The 16,524-nt window shown below is 40.6% G+C and overlaps 1 protein-coding gene across 1 annotated transcript in view; it reads right to left on the reverse strand.

Moving 5' to 3' along the window:
• Window positions 1–15,627, reverse strand: part of LOC309387231 (sodium/potassium-transporting ATPase subunit alpha-1) — a 29,917-nt gene extending 14,290 nt beyond the window's left edge. The window contains exons 1-4 of the mRNA XM_081943586.1: window positions 15,382–15,627; window positions 2,039–2,146; window positions 1,586–1,645; window positions 176–379 (exon numbers count right to left, since the gene is read on the reverse strand). Of these exons, the coding sequence (XP_081799712.1) occupies window positions 176–379; window positions 1,586–1,645; window positions 2,039–2,146; window positions 15,382–15,393 (384 nt within the window). The 5' untranslated portion in view covers window positions 15,394–15,627. The remainder of the gene's footprint in view (window positions 1–175; window positions 380–1,585; window positions 1,646–2,038; window positions 2,147–15,381) is intronic.
• Between the last annotated feature and the right edge of the window lie 897 nt (window positions 15,628–16,524).

The following is a 16,524-nucleotide window of genomic DNA, read 5'->3' on the forward strand; positions in this document are numbered from 1 at the left end:
AGTAGCTTTGAAGTAAAATCTTCCAGCAGCCTCTTCTGACAGACATGTAACCTCGAAGCCCACAGACAATGTGTTGACATATTGGGGCATCATGATTTCTCATGATATCGAAACTGAGCTATTCAGTCACACACACCATTTTCAGTCCCCTTCCCTCCCTCCCTGCCCTACGTACATTGTCATAATTAGGCTCTTCTCCTGTTGCAGCTTGAATAGCAAACGTCACAAAATAAAGAAGAGCTCCAATCCAAAGCAGAAGGGAGAAGCCTCCAAAGAGCTGCCGGCAGAATTTAATCCATTCTGGGGTTGTGGGAGGGGGAGTGAGAGCATTGGGGCCATCTCGAGCCAGGATTTCTGCAGCACGCTGAACAGACAGTCCCTAAAACACAGAAAGGGAATGAGGAATTCAATTACAGAAATGCAACATAGAGGTTACTAGAGTGTGCTATCATTGTCACATTGTAACATAGCAGAGTTGCCTTCTTAAGTAACAGAGAAACATTTCAGATTTTTCACTCATTCATATTTTCAAAACAACTTTTTCCAAATAATCTCTTAGTCATTGAAAAATATGTTCCTTTTACCTACTACAATTATTTGAATGTTGCCTGCTTGAGCTATTTCAGCTTATAATAATGGATTAAAATGCATGAAATTTAAAACATTAAAAACATTAAATCTAAAAAACCACCTATTGTCTTCCAATACTTTCATTGTTAAAAGACTGCAGTCCTTAATATTCTAATTACCATAATGCTATCTATTTCAAGTATGTAACAGTCATAACCTATGAATGATAGCAATATTATTATTATTATATATGTATGTATGTATGTATGTATGTATGTATGTATGTATGTATGTATGTATGTGTGTTACAACCCCTGGTATGCCTAAATATGGGAGGAAGGTCACTACTCCCTCATTTCTGTCCTTCGGCTTATCACAGAAGACCATGCAGGCAGAAAACCATATTTTTTTTTAAATGTTGCCTTTTTATATTTGTGTTGTATTTGTACTGATAAATAAATATAAATGATAAATAAATATAAATAATAAATTATATATATGGCTAGCTGATGAGAGCTAAACAGCTTGAAGTGGATCCATACTAGTCTCCCTTTATTTTATCAGCACAAATACAACACAAATATAAAAAGGCAACATTAAAAATAACAATATGGGTTTCTGCCTGGATGGTTTTCTGTGATGAGCCGAAAGGACAGGAAGAGGGAGGAGTGAGCTCCCTCCCATATTTGGTCATACCAGGGGTTGTAACACAAACACACACACACACACACACACACACACACACACACACACACACATATATATATATATATATATATATATATATATATATTTGATAAGCTAGAAGATTATCATACAACAATCCTCTATCATCATTCACAATGATTCAATGGCGGCAGCATTTCACAAAAATGCTCAAATCAAGTTGGGGAAGAGAATATAGTTTCTGAATTGTGACGAGAACATGAACTGACATTGTATTCCTCCCAGAACCTGCTGCCAAGCATTTTGTACTTTCAAAGCAGAAAACTCCAACCAAAATTGACCAACTTACCCGGCTGAGATCAGTTCCATATTTGCAATGAAGTTCATCAAGGCTGAGTTTGTGGTCATCCTGCAAAGTCAAAAAGACAAGTGAAGCCACATTCAAGTATCCAAGGATATTATCAATATATTGTTGGAGTTTAAGCATAACAATTGCTGGAAAGAATTCCAGGTTGATAAATAAAGTTTACCTGAAGTTTAAGCCTGGGTGTGTCAAGGGGGAAGAAGGTGTTATATGGTGTCAATTACCAAACCACCATTTTACTAGCCTACATCCAGAGTTTTGATGACAGTGAGGTGGCAAATTCTCTAAGCCAATTTGGAAAACCATTAAAATCCATCGTAGATCCAAAATGGTCCAATCCAAGGTAATCAACTTAAAAGTCAGAAAATGGACAATTCGTGCCAGCTCAAGCATTATGTTAATTACTTCATCTCTACTGTAGATACAAATTGTTCTTACCAGTGTAACTTCTTTTTTTAGTTCATCCAAATCCCTTTCTTTTTTTCCTTTTTTCTTCTTTGCTGCGTTCTCAGATGTAGCTGCAGGTTCATACTTGTCACGTCCAGTCTGTATCAAAGTGAGAGACCCCAATGAAAGAACTGCCTTACACTGAACCAGGTCATTATTTTTATTTTATTTTAGTTACTTATTTGAATTTATTTACCACCCAATTCCCACTGATTGACCCATGCAGTTCTGTATTTTCAACTTCTGATCAGCCTTTCCAGGGTTTTGGACAGAGGTTCTAATGCTACATCTGCCCCTCAAGAGATCTATGCTCTTTTATGTAAAAAAAATTATGTCGAAATAAAAACAATCATTACAGGATACTCAATCCTTATCAAATTTCACAACATATTAAAGACAGTGGTCTACAATGTGCGCAGAAACCTACTGCACGTCACAAAACACAGTCACAAGATTTCATTTGTAAAGCTGATTGTCATCATTCTTGGGGCCTAATTCTAAGGTGTTTGGAGCCTGAGTATGTTTCAGGATGAATCGCTATGCTTTGAAATAGTGTCTGTGCCAGGGGTGTCAAACTTGACTTCATTGAGGGCCACATCGGGATTGTGTTTGACCTCGGGAGGGCTGGGGGGGGGGCGTGTTTAGCTCGACATCACTCATGTTGGAGGTGCCTGTGGTGGCCCGAGCACTCTGCCAAGAAAACGGGCTCCTGAGCTCCATTTTTGCTGGCAGAGGCACACAGGCAGGTCTTTTGTTGTTTCCAGGGTGGCCCCGCGGGCCAGATATAAGCACCCCGCAGGCCGCATCCAGCCCATGGGTCGAGTTTGACACCCCTGGTCTGTACTGCTATGGCATTATTTCTGACCAGAGAGCAAAATAAAAACACAGAGATAACTGCTTTTTAAAGTGCTTATTCTACCGGCTTATTTCATACATGACACATAATATAGTCTGCTTGATTACAGTATAGCCTGCCCAGCTAATCATAGTTAAAACAAATAACAACATCATACAATTATAGTCATGGTAATAGGCTACTCACTTCTGGATAAGGAAGTAATTTAAAAAAAAATACAGCATACAAGAAGCCTTAGAAAACATTGTTGGCTATACGTTTGAGGTTAGAGAGATGGTTCTTTAATCTTACTGTACCATTTGGAAAGTTGCAGGACACAATCTGGGTCAGCCACTGGAACTAGAGGTTTAGTCTTCCAAGCTTTTGGACTCATCCCGTAGCCCATCCTCAGGGAATTTCTCAGAGATGGGCTCCGGCATGAGTCCGAAAGCTCAGAAGACAAAATCTCTTATCCCAGTGACCAACCCAGATTCAATCCTGAACATTACCCTGGGACACATATACTCATCTTCATTCATTTGGAATGTATTTCATGTAATGGATAAACGTAATGTATTGTTACACATAAATACTTCAGCTCTAAAAATTTCCTCTTTCCAGAAACATCCTATTTTGAAAGGCAGCATGTGTACTTTTAAGTTAAATCAAATGGAAATATTAATAAAAATTAAATAGTTCTGCATCTTATTATTTGAACTGCAATTGCCTTATGAATAATGCCTTTGTTTCAGGGAGATTAAGTAGTTTTCAATCCTTTTTTTTTTCTTAAGAATGGTAGTTTCTAAGATCAGTACGTACAAATATTTACAAATCCTGTAATGAAGGAACAAAGTTTAAACTGAACAATGATCTAGACAGGACATTTAAATAAATATTTTTACTATATCAAATAGACCATGAGGAAGGAAAAAAAAAGATCTGAGATCCTTTTGAACTTAGCCACTATTTTTACTCATATTCTGCTCCAAAGATTTTCCCCTTCTCCCAATAGCTGTTATTTGAAGCATATGTGAAAACTCTTACAGTATTGACTGCATTCCAAGGACTAGGACTGCCTAGATCAGGATGGCCCTTTCCCCCTTCCTCTCTAGGCATTCATCCTTCCTCTAACTGCTGCTTGCAGGGTCCTGCCTGCACCCTGATGATAAAAACTCTTCCCAGTCTTTATCATTTGTGACTCCTGACTCACAAATGCTCTATTGCACACATACTTTATTTCACAAATATAGACTGAAGGGTTTAATTAATGCTTTAACTTTTTATTTCTTAGCATATTCCGGGAAGGGAAAGCCTTAAGAATAGAAGTGCTGAGAGTCAACATAGTGGAAAACTAAGTTCCCTGCTCTTCCTGTTGCCTAAGAAGGTCAATAGAGCCGCTCACACTTTTAAATAAATTGTGGAAAATCTGGGTCTGGTTGCCAATGGTATCCTTCAAAAAGCTTTGCAGAGGCCAGGGTATTATTATCAAGAGAAAATGGAGCCCAGCATTGTGGGTAAAGCATTATAGGACATTCAAGGAATAATATTTTGTTCATGTTTTTCATATACTCGGGGCTATGGGACATTTGGAAGAGCACTTGAGAGCTGGAGTCGAGGGAAAGCGACTCCTTCTGCTGCCGCCACTGAGAAGTGAGTAGCTGGCTGCGCTGAGCAGGAGAGTCACGCTGCCCAGGAGACTCCTCAGCACCAGAGTCAGGTCAGCGCCAGCCGCAGTCCCCTTCGTGTTGGCTCAGGAAAGAGCCGGAGCAGCTATCTCTAGATACAGAGAGGGAAGAGTTCCAGAGCCCTGCACAAGGGGAGCCCTGTGCAGAGCAGGAGTACTGGAGCTCTTCCCTCCCTGCACCCAACCAGCTGCTGCTGCTCCCCATTCCCTTCCTTTCTGAGCCAACACGAAGGAGACCGTGGCTCGCGCCAACCTGAGTCTGGCACTGAGGAGTCTCCTGTGCAGCATGGCTCCCCTGCGCTGCGTACCCAGTTACTCATCTCATTGCGCAGTGGCGACAGTGGGAGGAGAGTCGTGTCCCCTCCGCCTTGATCCTGGCCCAAGAGGGTATTTTGCTTCTGCACATGCTCACAAGAGATGAGCAGCTAACAATCTCCCCTTCGGATCCCGGCGGAGCTAAGCAGAGCCAGCTCAGCAGAGACAGGGCTCTGCCGGGGGGGGGGGGGAGAGCGATGTCAGGTTGAGACTCAGCCTCTCCTAAGCCATTGCCCTTCTCGCTGCCCAAGCCTCCCCCTTTGATGCAGCTCAACCCCGGCGGAGGCCTGCGCCCTGTAGGAGCTCCCAGGCAGGAACAGTCACTGAAAAACGCCCGCATGTGAGACCGGCCGGACTGGCCTGCTAGGAAGCCCGTCAGTCTTCTGGCACCTCTCCTTCAGCCGCGCAGGGAACCCGAGCCACTCCTTCCCTTTGGGCCGGCTTCTCACCAGCCTCTCTGCAGGGGGCTCCTCGGCGACCCCTGTGAAAAGGTCGTTCGACCACCAAAGGAGTTGCAACCCACAGGTTGAGAACTGCTGTATTAGACGGTAAAGCAGAGCTGAACATTCCTGACATTTGCTTCACTATATTGTTTCCCTTCTAAAAAGAGGGGAAGGGGAAGACATTTCAAAAAAGAAAATGTCTACATTCTTTGGAAGAATGGCATTTCAGTTATCCCAACTGCTTATTTTAAACATAAGCAAAAAAATCTTAGATTATTGTCAGGTAAGGGCACAGGAAACTGTTTCAGTCAGAATCACTTTATTTCTCCCACACACACACACACACATTTCAATTTAAAAGGGATCACAATCCACAATTGTTATTTTAATGCCCCCAATTCTCTTCCTCCTCTTCACCATTTCACAACACTGAACTTCCTCTCCTCTCCTGAACTACATGAACTACTGGCTACATGAACTACTGGCCTGAATCTAAACCCTTTGTGTAATATCATGGCTGAACAATTGCTTCCAAAATTTTCTGTATAAATGTATGCTGATTTTTAATTTAGATGAAGCACTGGAGTAGCACTTACCTATTTTCTTACTTTGCAATTCAATCTGCAACAGGGTACTGTACTGGACACAATTAATCAGGAGGAGTCTGCCCATAAATGTAATTTTAGAAGTACAGTCAAAACATTTACTTATGCAAAAATTATGGTAGTGATGTAACTCAGGCTATGCAAAATAATATTACGCATCCAGCCAAGTTGTATTTCAATGAGATAGATATTATGGAAGTTTTAAAGATGTCAAGAACTCTTCCACATTTAATGATTTGCAAAGTTAACAATGTGCCCAAACATTGAGGGGGGAGGTGTAGGAGGGCTACTCGTTCAATTTGGACAAGATAAGAACAGAGAGGATACCAGAACAAAGTCCCTGGGAATCCTTTCTGTTATTATAATGACATCATAAAAACAGGCTCTCAAGGAGAGTTAAAAATGCTACTGTTCTCTTTTGATCTGGAGCCAACCATTGTGCCCCAGAAATCCTGCCAAATCATTTTAGATGCGTCATGGTTTGGCAGAACCAAAACCCCGAACGCTTTGGTTGTACAGAGGTTCAGCAATATCTGGATAGTGCAAGTGGATTAAGTTGGCATGTACCACCCCTGCTTCTTTCAGCAGCTGCCAGAGTGGTATATTTAACTGGAGCACCTGCACGGCTCTCCACCCTTCCCAGCTCCTTCCTCTCCCTCCTCATGGTTGTTGCCACTGCCACCATCTACAGTGTCCCAGTGGGCATTTTCCATTGACCTGCGTGGCCTCATCTTCTCAGCACTTCTTTCCCTCTCCACAGCTGCCATCACCAATGGGTTGGACTCTTCCTCCTCAAACCAGTTCTTCCCAGAATAATTGTATTTCAGACCATGCCCGGAGCAAAAACAGCTCTTCTCTTGTTCTACACTTGAACCGAAGCACCTCAATTATGCATGTTTTGGTTCAGGCACAGCCCCCTCAAACGTGTTGTTTCAGGCAGAATTTTTCACATCCCTATTTTCCAGTTTGTACATGTAGGTGGCTTTCAACCTCATGTCAGGAGTCATGCCTCTCTGTTCTAAGGAAATCACTTCTTTTTGGTTTTGAAACCATTAAAAAATTGTGCCTGGTGGCAACCAAAAGTAGGGATAGAAAAAGGAAGTTTTCGATTCACAGCAAGCTTGACTCCTGGAGACTTCATAGACACCTTAATGTATTTTTCAGAGCTATGGTAGGAAGGTGATTTGCCTCTGCCTTCTTCCGGGATGTTTTTTTAAACTATCCAGTCTATGTTACAGTCTTGGGATTGATTCTCTGGTCCAAACTGGGATCTGTGATAGTTCAGATCCAAGCATAAAAAGAGGCTTCAAAGCATAGGCTTCTATCTGCAACTCTTTAAAAAGGAGCCCTTTTTTCCTGGGTTCTCCTGATTGCCTCTGCACTGCAGCTGCTGTACAATCTTGGGAAAGGGCCTGGCTGCTTTCAAGGCAGGCAGCCCAGAGATGCAGCATAACTCTGCTGAGGAATAGTAGAGTTATACAGCCTGTTTTGCAGTCCCAAAGTCTGGCTCTGCCAGCATTCTAAGGCTTATAACAAATATTTGTCAACCCAGTTTGTGGTGGGAAAGCACACAAACACACTAGAATGGAAGAAAATACTTGCTCACTTTCCTGTGAAGTCATGTCTATAATTTTTGTGGTGTTTGTAAGCCAAAATAACGAAAGTGGGAGGGGGTTGTTGCAGGAAAAAAAATTCAGGCTTTCAAGAGAAAGTTGCCTGTCTCTGAAATAATTTGTGGTATGCTTAAAAGATCCAATTAAAAGAGATTAATATTGGCTCGGATCGGATGAAATCTTGTTCTTAATTTTGCAGTATCCAGTTATTTTCTCATTGTACACTAGCCTTATGACCGAATGCTAATTTTTGGTCTGGGCTTCTCAAACAGCAGCATCGTCTAGGGACATACCACACTTGGGATATGAAAAAGAAATTGTGCTTTGCAGGAGAGGCTGGCACCACCTTAAAAAAAGCTTTTCCCCTCACATAGTTACCATGTGATCCTAGAGAATGCATGCTTGAAGTAAGGAGATATTGCCAACGTAGCCATCTCCCTCCAAAGCACCTTTTGTGTTTTGGGTCTGGAATGCTGCACATCCCTCCTCTGTGCCCTGTACGCATATGCCATTACTTCAAAAACAGTGTTTGTAGCTTTTTTTCTTCCAGCCTTTAGGGGAAAGATGTCATTGTCCATGAATCACCATATAAAAGTGATTGTTCTGCAAGTGTTGCTGAGACTAGAGAATTTAATTTTCCATTATATGCATATCCCTACTGGGGAGAAAGGACCTCATTTGCACAACAGGCTTCACCGCACCTGCTACAATCTTCAGTTTCAGCCACAATTGAAATCAGCAGGTTTTATGTTACGAAGTCCTTTACAACCTGAGAAGACATTATTCTGAGCAGTTCAGCAGCCACCTCATAAATGGTGTATCTGTACAGTATTTACAATTTTCTATTTCAGGACTTTCTAATATAATAGTACTGTAATTCCACCCAAAAAGAAGCACTTTTTGTATTTACTGTATCTTCTGTTTCTACCTAATTTTTAGAATGAATATTAGCAGCCACTGTCTGCATTCAGCCTTTTTTGTAGCTCTTGAAGTTCCCAAGACCAGTATGGAAGAAACTGAAGTAAAATTGTATTAAGCCTCTGACACATTTCACAGAACTGTAATACCAGAAAATTAATCCTTTTAAGCAGAAAAAAAAAACCCCACTCCAATATGGCTTTGTGCAATTGCATCACCCCACAGCAGTCCAATGTTCATTCCCCCTTCCCAGAGTATGCCAAGTTCTTTTTGAAGATGGCCAAACTGGTGTTCAAAGCTCATCCCACTTCTCTTTCCTGTGTTGCCTGAAATGGCACTTTTCAGGTACAAATTATATTCTCAGCAAAGGAATGAAAGGCCACTCCTGTGCTCCAGTGAACCAGAAGCTTGCAATATTTCTAGGCTAAGGGGTCATACCTAGGTAAGCTAAGGTGGAACTATTACGTGAACAATTTTCTCTTCTTTGATAGCTTCAGGTAAAGTGGGCCTTCCTTCATTTGTTTCTCTCCTTTCATTCCTTCAGGCCACAGCTCCTCTTCTCATGCACTGCTACGTAAGTAGAAATTATTGATTTTGTTCACTTAGGCTGTTCTCTGGCAATGTTGGTGTACTTAGATAAATCAAAATACTGACTGATGTGGGAGAATACGGTTTGTGCTTATGTATTGTGTTACAAATGGAGAGTATTGATTTGTCTAGTACACCATTGCCAGAGAACAGCTTAAGTGAACACAATCAATAATTTCTACTTATTTCTCAAGGGGGGGAGGGGGGAGGCCCAGGGACACAATGGGAGCTTTCCCCCCCCCCACGTCAAATATTTTTTTCCCATTTCAAATGTTTGTTTTGCATTTGGAGAGTTTATGAACAAAAAATAGGGATTTAAGGCAACCATTTTTCACTTAAATGCCCATAAAACATGTACATTCAAAATACTTTTTTACCATGTACTATCCAGATTTTTATATATTGTGTGCTGTGCTTTAACAAATGTGGCTTATATGAGACAATAGCTGATTCAATGTAAGGAGATCACAGCTGTGGAAGTTTATTCCCCTGACAAAAATGATCTCTTGGTACAAGGTATTATCTTTAAACTTCTACGGAGAGTGAGATGTAGTAACAATTTACAGCACAAACACCTTTACTACGGTATTGTTATTTCATGCCCAAATGTAGCAATTAAATTTCTGTACTGTTTCACAACAGAATGGCAAATATACTCTCCCTCTCCCCCTGCCCCCACTGTCTTATTTTCTTTTCTTGCAAGAAAATTAACTCTCATAAACATGTTGATTTAAGACAAATTGCATAGTTTCTAAAATATGTTTTAAACTCAATTTGAATCCTGCAAAAAAACCAAAGACTAATATGAACCAAGGACTATTTCAAGATATGGACTGGAAGCACTCCTGAAATCAGGTGTTGCAAAAAGTGCATTTTAACTGTAAAAACGAGAAGGGCTAAGATGATTCAGTACATTTGTACGATGCCTCTCCTACCTATTTTGCCCTTGTATAGATTAGTATAAGCCATCTCAGGCTGCAAGAAGTTTTGGATATATCTCTCATCAAAACCAAACTTGGCTGGGCCTGATCAGACTTGCAAAAATCAAAGCCCTTTTGACTAGGAATGTGCAAAATTTGAATGAATGAAGAATTAGGTATGTTAGGAAGATCTCGGGAACAAACTCTTTCCCTCCGAAGTAAATCTTATGTTCAAGAAATGCTTGATGGTATTCTGAGCACAATGATTTTTTTGATTATGTGTAAAAACTTTCAAGATCATTCTGATTTTTTTAGATGGAAGTGAACAACTTTGATGATGTTAAAGAGAGCTTTTCTGGGTACTTCAGTATGTTACAGGATCATCACTGGCATGAAATATTTCTCTCTGTACTTGTGGGAGGTAGAAGATATTGGAAATCCTAAAAACAAGGGCACTATAGTTAAGATGCTAGAAAATTGTTTATTATTTTTTTAACTACCAACAATTCATTTGAATGAATTATTAAAATATATTTGATTTTACAACCATCTCTTCTTTGATCTTTATGTTCCACTAACCCAACTGCTTTGTTTTCTTCCCAATGCTATAAAATATTTTGCTACAAAAAGATTTTAGTTACAGAAAGGGTAACTAAAAGGTTACCCTAAAAGTTACAGAAAGGTTCATGCATGTGTCAAGCAAAGGACACATAAAAGTTGTCCTCTAACATAGCTCAACCACATATGGTTAAAACTGAAAATAGTGCACTCAAGAAAGAAAGAAAAAAGCTACTGGCTGACATCCATAACCTCAATTAAACGGAAAGATTCCCACTTACATTTACAGTAATCATCTGTGCGGGAAAGTTATGCCTTGCAACTATACATGAATTGCTGCTTACGTAAGAGCCAAACCCAAGGATCTAACTTGCTCAAAGAGCAACAAGATAGGTTCAAGTACTTTTCCATTTCTCTAGTGTTGAAATATATTCATCTGAGTCTTTATTATAGCAAGGTAGCTACTCTTTATTTGAAATCCAAATGTGACTCTTCTGAATCAAAGATCCCTCTGTGATTTGCTTAATGAAGTCAGTGCTAACAAGGAAAATTCCCAAACTACAGAAAGCTTTGTTTATTTTACCAAGAAAGTAACAGAGCAATCAAAAGAAGCTCTTACATTTCTTGCAATAAAGATACAACTTCATAGCTGCACATCGAAATGAATTAAGCAATCTAGTTGTTGCAGAAGCAAAACCTATGTTCACATGCCTTAATTAATTGTACACCTACCCCCACCCCCTGAAAGCTACCAATTGCTAACATAAAGCTATAATCATAATACCTAGAAACTGCATAGAACTATCTATAATCCTCAACATTATTTTGAGGCAGTAAATTTTAATAAATTTGGTACAATGGACTTTTGGGGAACAACTGGCAAATTAAAAATGGTTTTGCTGAGAGCGGAGCTAACAACTGTGGTGGAAGCTCTTTAGAATTCTTCTTATAACAGGGAACAGATTTGGGATCATCCACAAGTTACTTCTCATGATTTGACTGGAAGACAGTGGTTTCTGTTGAATGACTGGGAGATGATGGGATGCCTGACTATGGCTGGTGCCTTTATGGATATTGGGTTTGTATACTTCTTTTTCTAATCACTTTTGGAAATTGCTTATTAATTGCTCTTCAGCTATTTGGAACCTTTGGAATCACAGGTTTTGTACCACTCAGTGAGTCTCCTTCAAACTTTCATGAAAGAAATATTAAATGCAGTTTTAACCTTTAAATCTGTTTCTGGTTTTTTGTTTGGAACAAGCAGTGAAAAGATGACTAGAACATTGATTCTGGAAAGTTACAGATTAAATATCCAGACACACTTCAAATAAGATTTTGGAATTTAACTACAAGAATCCCTCCTGTGGGAAAATGCTGTTATTTTGAATTATTTTTTAAAAATTGATAGGATGTGTCTTTAAACATTAGACGCTAGACTAGAGGGAACCAGGATGAACTAAGGAACACTTGAATTTCACTTAATACAGAATGGAGCAAAATATTTGCACTGTGTGTATTGAAGGATATTGGCAAACAATCGATCCAGAAGTTAATTTTAAGAGTGTCTGCCATTATAGTGTTTAAAAGTTGCTGTGAAAATGGAACAAGTTTTACCAGATAAGATGGAGACTGATATGAAACGTGGATTTAAAAATGATAGATTAAAAAGTGATATAAAGATGAATAAATGAAATTGACTGATGATATAAAAATAAACCAAAAGAGCAATCTGGACAACTTTCCTATATTGGATTTACAAGAGACTGGTTAAAAGTTTTCAAGAATTTTGTGAGAACTAGCAAAGAGGTATGACAAGAAAGTTCTAGGACCATGATGGCAAACCTGTGGCATATGTGCCAGAGGTGGCATGCAGAGCCCCCCCCCCCCCTGTGGGCATGTGTGCCATTGCCAGCTGGTCTTTGCGATTTTGGTACGCATGAAGACCAGCTAGTCTTTAGGTGTCCGGTGCTTTGGTGCATGCATGCGCACACTTTCCGGTTTGGGTACTTAGTGCGGAAAAGGTTCACCATCACTGTTCTAGGACATTATTTCAAGGGATTAAAGAGCAAGATTGTTAAAAGTAAAAACAAGGAATACAAAGTTGGTTTATTTGATCAAGGCTAGAACAGATATGTTGCTATCTCTAGTAATGGAATTTTGCTGACTAGGACTTGAACAACGATGTTTTAAGGATTTGTTTATAGATAAAAAATAAGATACAAGAAGAAAAAATAATTTGCTTAAATAGTTTAGGGGTGTCCAAACTTGGGAACTTTAAGACTTGTGGACTTCAACTCCCAGAATTCCCCAGCCAGCCATGTGGACTTCAACTCCCAGCCATGTGGACTTCAACTCCCAGAATTCCCCAGCCAGCCATGCTGGCTGGGGAATTCTGGGAGTTGAAGTCCACAAGTCTTAAAGTTCCCATGTTTGGACACCCCTGGTTTAAGAGAAGGTGATAAGTTACTAAAATTGTTTATACTTGTGTAAATGTTTGCATTTCTTCCATTTTCTTTACTCTTATTTTTCTTTTTCTGTTTTTTCTGCACATTTTTTTTATTTTTTTAGTTTATATCAATTTTTATCTTTTTAATTGTAATGTTTAATAAAATTACTATTAAAAAACTGGGAAGGCAAAGAGACTAAAAGCTAAGAAAACACTAGATGATTCTTCTGCTTTTGTGACTGCAGTTCTGTGAAAACCAACAAACATTCCTAACAGTCAAGCAGCTTAGTTTATTCAATTACAGGATCAGGCTTTATGCTGCAATTCTTTAAAGCTCCAAACTTTCACCCAAAAGGCATTAAAAATAACAGTATTCATTCTGTCTGAAACAATCACATACACATTTCAAAATGAAGCAAGCTGTTGCATCAAACCACAGGATTTTATAGAAGTTTCCATAATGTGGCAACAGCCTCTCTTGTTTCCACCTGCCCTACTTAATGAACCATTCTAAACAGCAATCATTCTGCAGATCTAGGCCCTCGAGGCCTCTGCAGAAATAGTGAAAGAAAGCTGCTCTAACAAGATTAAAATATTCAAGTACAGAAACATTATTTCAACATTAACACAAGGAAGAACTTTTCTGTTTGTGCTATCTGAAACAGCCTATGGAGTGCCCTGTTGGAATTAAGTGTTTAGACTACTGTGAACAGTCACCAATCAACCCAATGACCTTGGACCAATCTTTAGACCAGGAAAGAGGCTGGGGCAAGGACATTTAGAGGCGGGGACGAAAAACATCACTCCAAAAACACATAGATATGGCTCACATTCAGGTCTAAATCCATCATGCCACAGACAAAAACTGGAGGCATAACTAAGCCAGCACATTTTTTTTTTCATTTAAGATACTTTCCTCCGGTTTCTGGTAGCACTGATTAAAAAGCATCCAGATTTCCACAAGTGAATGAACAGACAAAATGGCAGCACTCTGCAAGTAAGTTTTCACCTAATCTCCTCTTCAGGAGACAACTGAAGTACAAGAAACACCACATTTTAAAAATCATACTGATGATTCACTCCTCTTTTCAGATTAGAAATAGTTACATCCAATACAGAAAAGCTCGAAATATGATGTCTGAACCGGCCTGCTTATTTTTTTTCCACTTTTCTGAAGTCACAGCTAACTCTTCTAACTTCATGGTTATGCCTTTTAAAAGCTCTTCAAGCTAAGGAAGTGATATTTCTCTCTACAGGCATTCCTGACTAAAACAAAAGACAAATGTTTTAGTTTTTAAGGGTTAATTTCACTGGGGTTTTAACTTTTTAAGTATTGTAACTTATTTATTTATTCTTACCTCCTCTATACGCTATATAATACCTTTGTACGTCGCCCCGAGTCCCTGTGGGGAGAGGGGGCGACTAATAAGTTCAAGTAATAAATAAATAAATAAATAAATAAATATGTGTGCCCGCATATATTCAGTTACCCCATGTCACAACATTAAACTGCTAAATTAACAAATAGGTAATCGTCAATTAACACATTAAACCGAAGAAGGAACAGGAACAGAAAGGATTAACCAGACAAGTCGAGGAGGCTGCGGGCTGAATGGCATGCATTTCAAAGCCAAAATGAAACTCTCCTACATGGATAATTTCTCAATGTCTCCGGGACATAACTTTATATAACTCAGTTTGCCACCTGTGGGATTTCTAATTTCTTAACAGGTCTTTCCAAAAACTAGCACGATCCCTCCGCTCCGGAATTGGAAGAATACTTTGATTCTCGCCGCCTTAGGCGCGCCATTCTGACTGGCATAGTCGCGAGGCTCTCCGGCCGCTAAAATCAAGAAAATGGAGGATATCACTACGGAATTTCCCGAACGCCTTTCCGGAGATCGTCGGCCGGCGCGACCCCCTCCCCCCGCCCGCCCGCCCCTTCCCACCAGCGATTCGCTGATTCACGCCCCGGCAGCCTGTTTGCGCACCACGAGCCGCCGAGGGTGGAATTATCCGCCCCATAAGACAAGATCCTGTTCCGCTTCTACAAGAACCTCGTGTTTGGGGCACATTCTCAGCTCTAGTTTGTAGGGCGGCGCTTTTAAGCTCTCTTGTCTTTTCTGTCTGGATGGCAGCGCCACTCCTAAGTGTAAATGGTGTCGGACGGCACGGATCGCGGCAGCGTCCCGTCCATCCTCAGAAAAAAGGCGCCCGTTCGGCGGCCGAGTAGGCGGGGGCTGCGCTGGCCGTCGTTACTATTAAAGTAAAGAAACTTCCTTTGCTAGCAACAGGCGGTACTACGGCGGTTCGTGCCGCCGAGGTCTAGGCGATTACAGCCTTCTCCGGCTAAGAGACGCGACCGAATTCCCGTGGTGTTCCCCGTCCCCATCCTTTTATTTTTCTCACCCCTTTGCTCATGGTGGCGATTGTTGGCGGTCCTTTCTGGGGCTACTGTCGATCTCCGGGAAGCGTAGGGCGGAAGATAGAGCAGGAGAGACTGCCACGTGTGCGCTGCAAGAAAGTGGAAAGCCCGGCTGGGGAACGCTTGTTGAGCCGCTCCCCCCTCTTCAGCGACCGCTTGCCGGAGCACCCGCGGAATGCAGCCGGAGTGACCGCCTAAGAGTGCCTGTGCCGCCTAAACCCAGCTGGCCGGCCTCGTCGGCCCCGCCCTTGAACTGTGTTGGCTCCGCCCTGATGGAAAAGAATGGATAGGTGGAAGGGCCTCTCGGGCGGTTTACGTCGGTGGAAGGGCCTAGGGGGAATCGTTGAAGCGATTTTTCTCGGTTCCCGCGCCGCCGCCTCTTTCAGGTGCCTAAGAAGAACTTGCTCCAGGCTCATTGTTCCCCAGTTTCTCCATTTAAACGAGATTTATAACCGTGTAGCCAGCTTAAAAGAGAGATCTGTAAATCTCGATAGTCCAAAGTTTAAAGGACATTATAGACGAGCGATTAAAGTCGAGGACTGTTCCGAACAAGTATGAAGTAGAATCTTAACATTAGACGTTAAAACAGCAAAACATTTGAGATACATTTTTAACTTTATACGAATACATCAACTTTTTTTCTTTTATATTGAAACACTAGAAATACAACGATGCAAAAGTTTTCAGGAAATGTATTTCTTAGAATGTCCAGAGTTTATTGCACTAAGCAGAGCAAACAGTATGTTCTCTCTAGGAATATGGAGGTGTTCTCCAAGTGAGCATTATTCATGTGAGCATGAATGGGGCAACTCCCAAGTTTATGAAACAAATGTGTATATGGAGCCATTTTCATCTTGCAATATTTATTGGTGAGCAATTTGTTTTTCTCAATCCATTCCTACTAGGTAGTAGGAAGTAAAGAACATTTTACTTATTATTAAAAAATCAAAGTAAGCTGTCTTGTCTGTATAAATCTGTCAGCGGGAAATGAAGAATCTCAGAATTGCATATTTTGTTTAGAACTATGTGCCTTCATCAAATTGTGGGTCCTTTAAGGATGGTGGGACTTTTATCTTCCTATTGTAGAAGATGTAGATGTCAGAAAACACATTCACTGATCTGTGAAA

This window comes from Natrix helvetica (assembly GCF_964273705.1).
Source record: "Natrix helvetica genome assembly, chromosome: 2".
NCBI classification, from domain to species: domain Eukaryota; kingdom Metazoa; phylum Chordata; class Lepidosauria; order Squamata; family Natricidae; genus Natrix; species Natrix helvetica.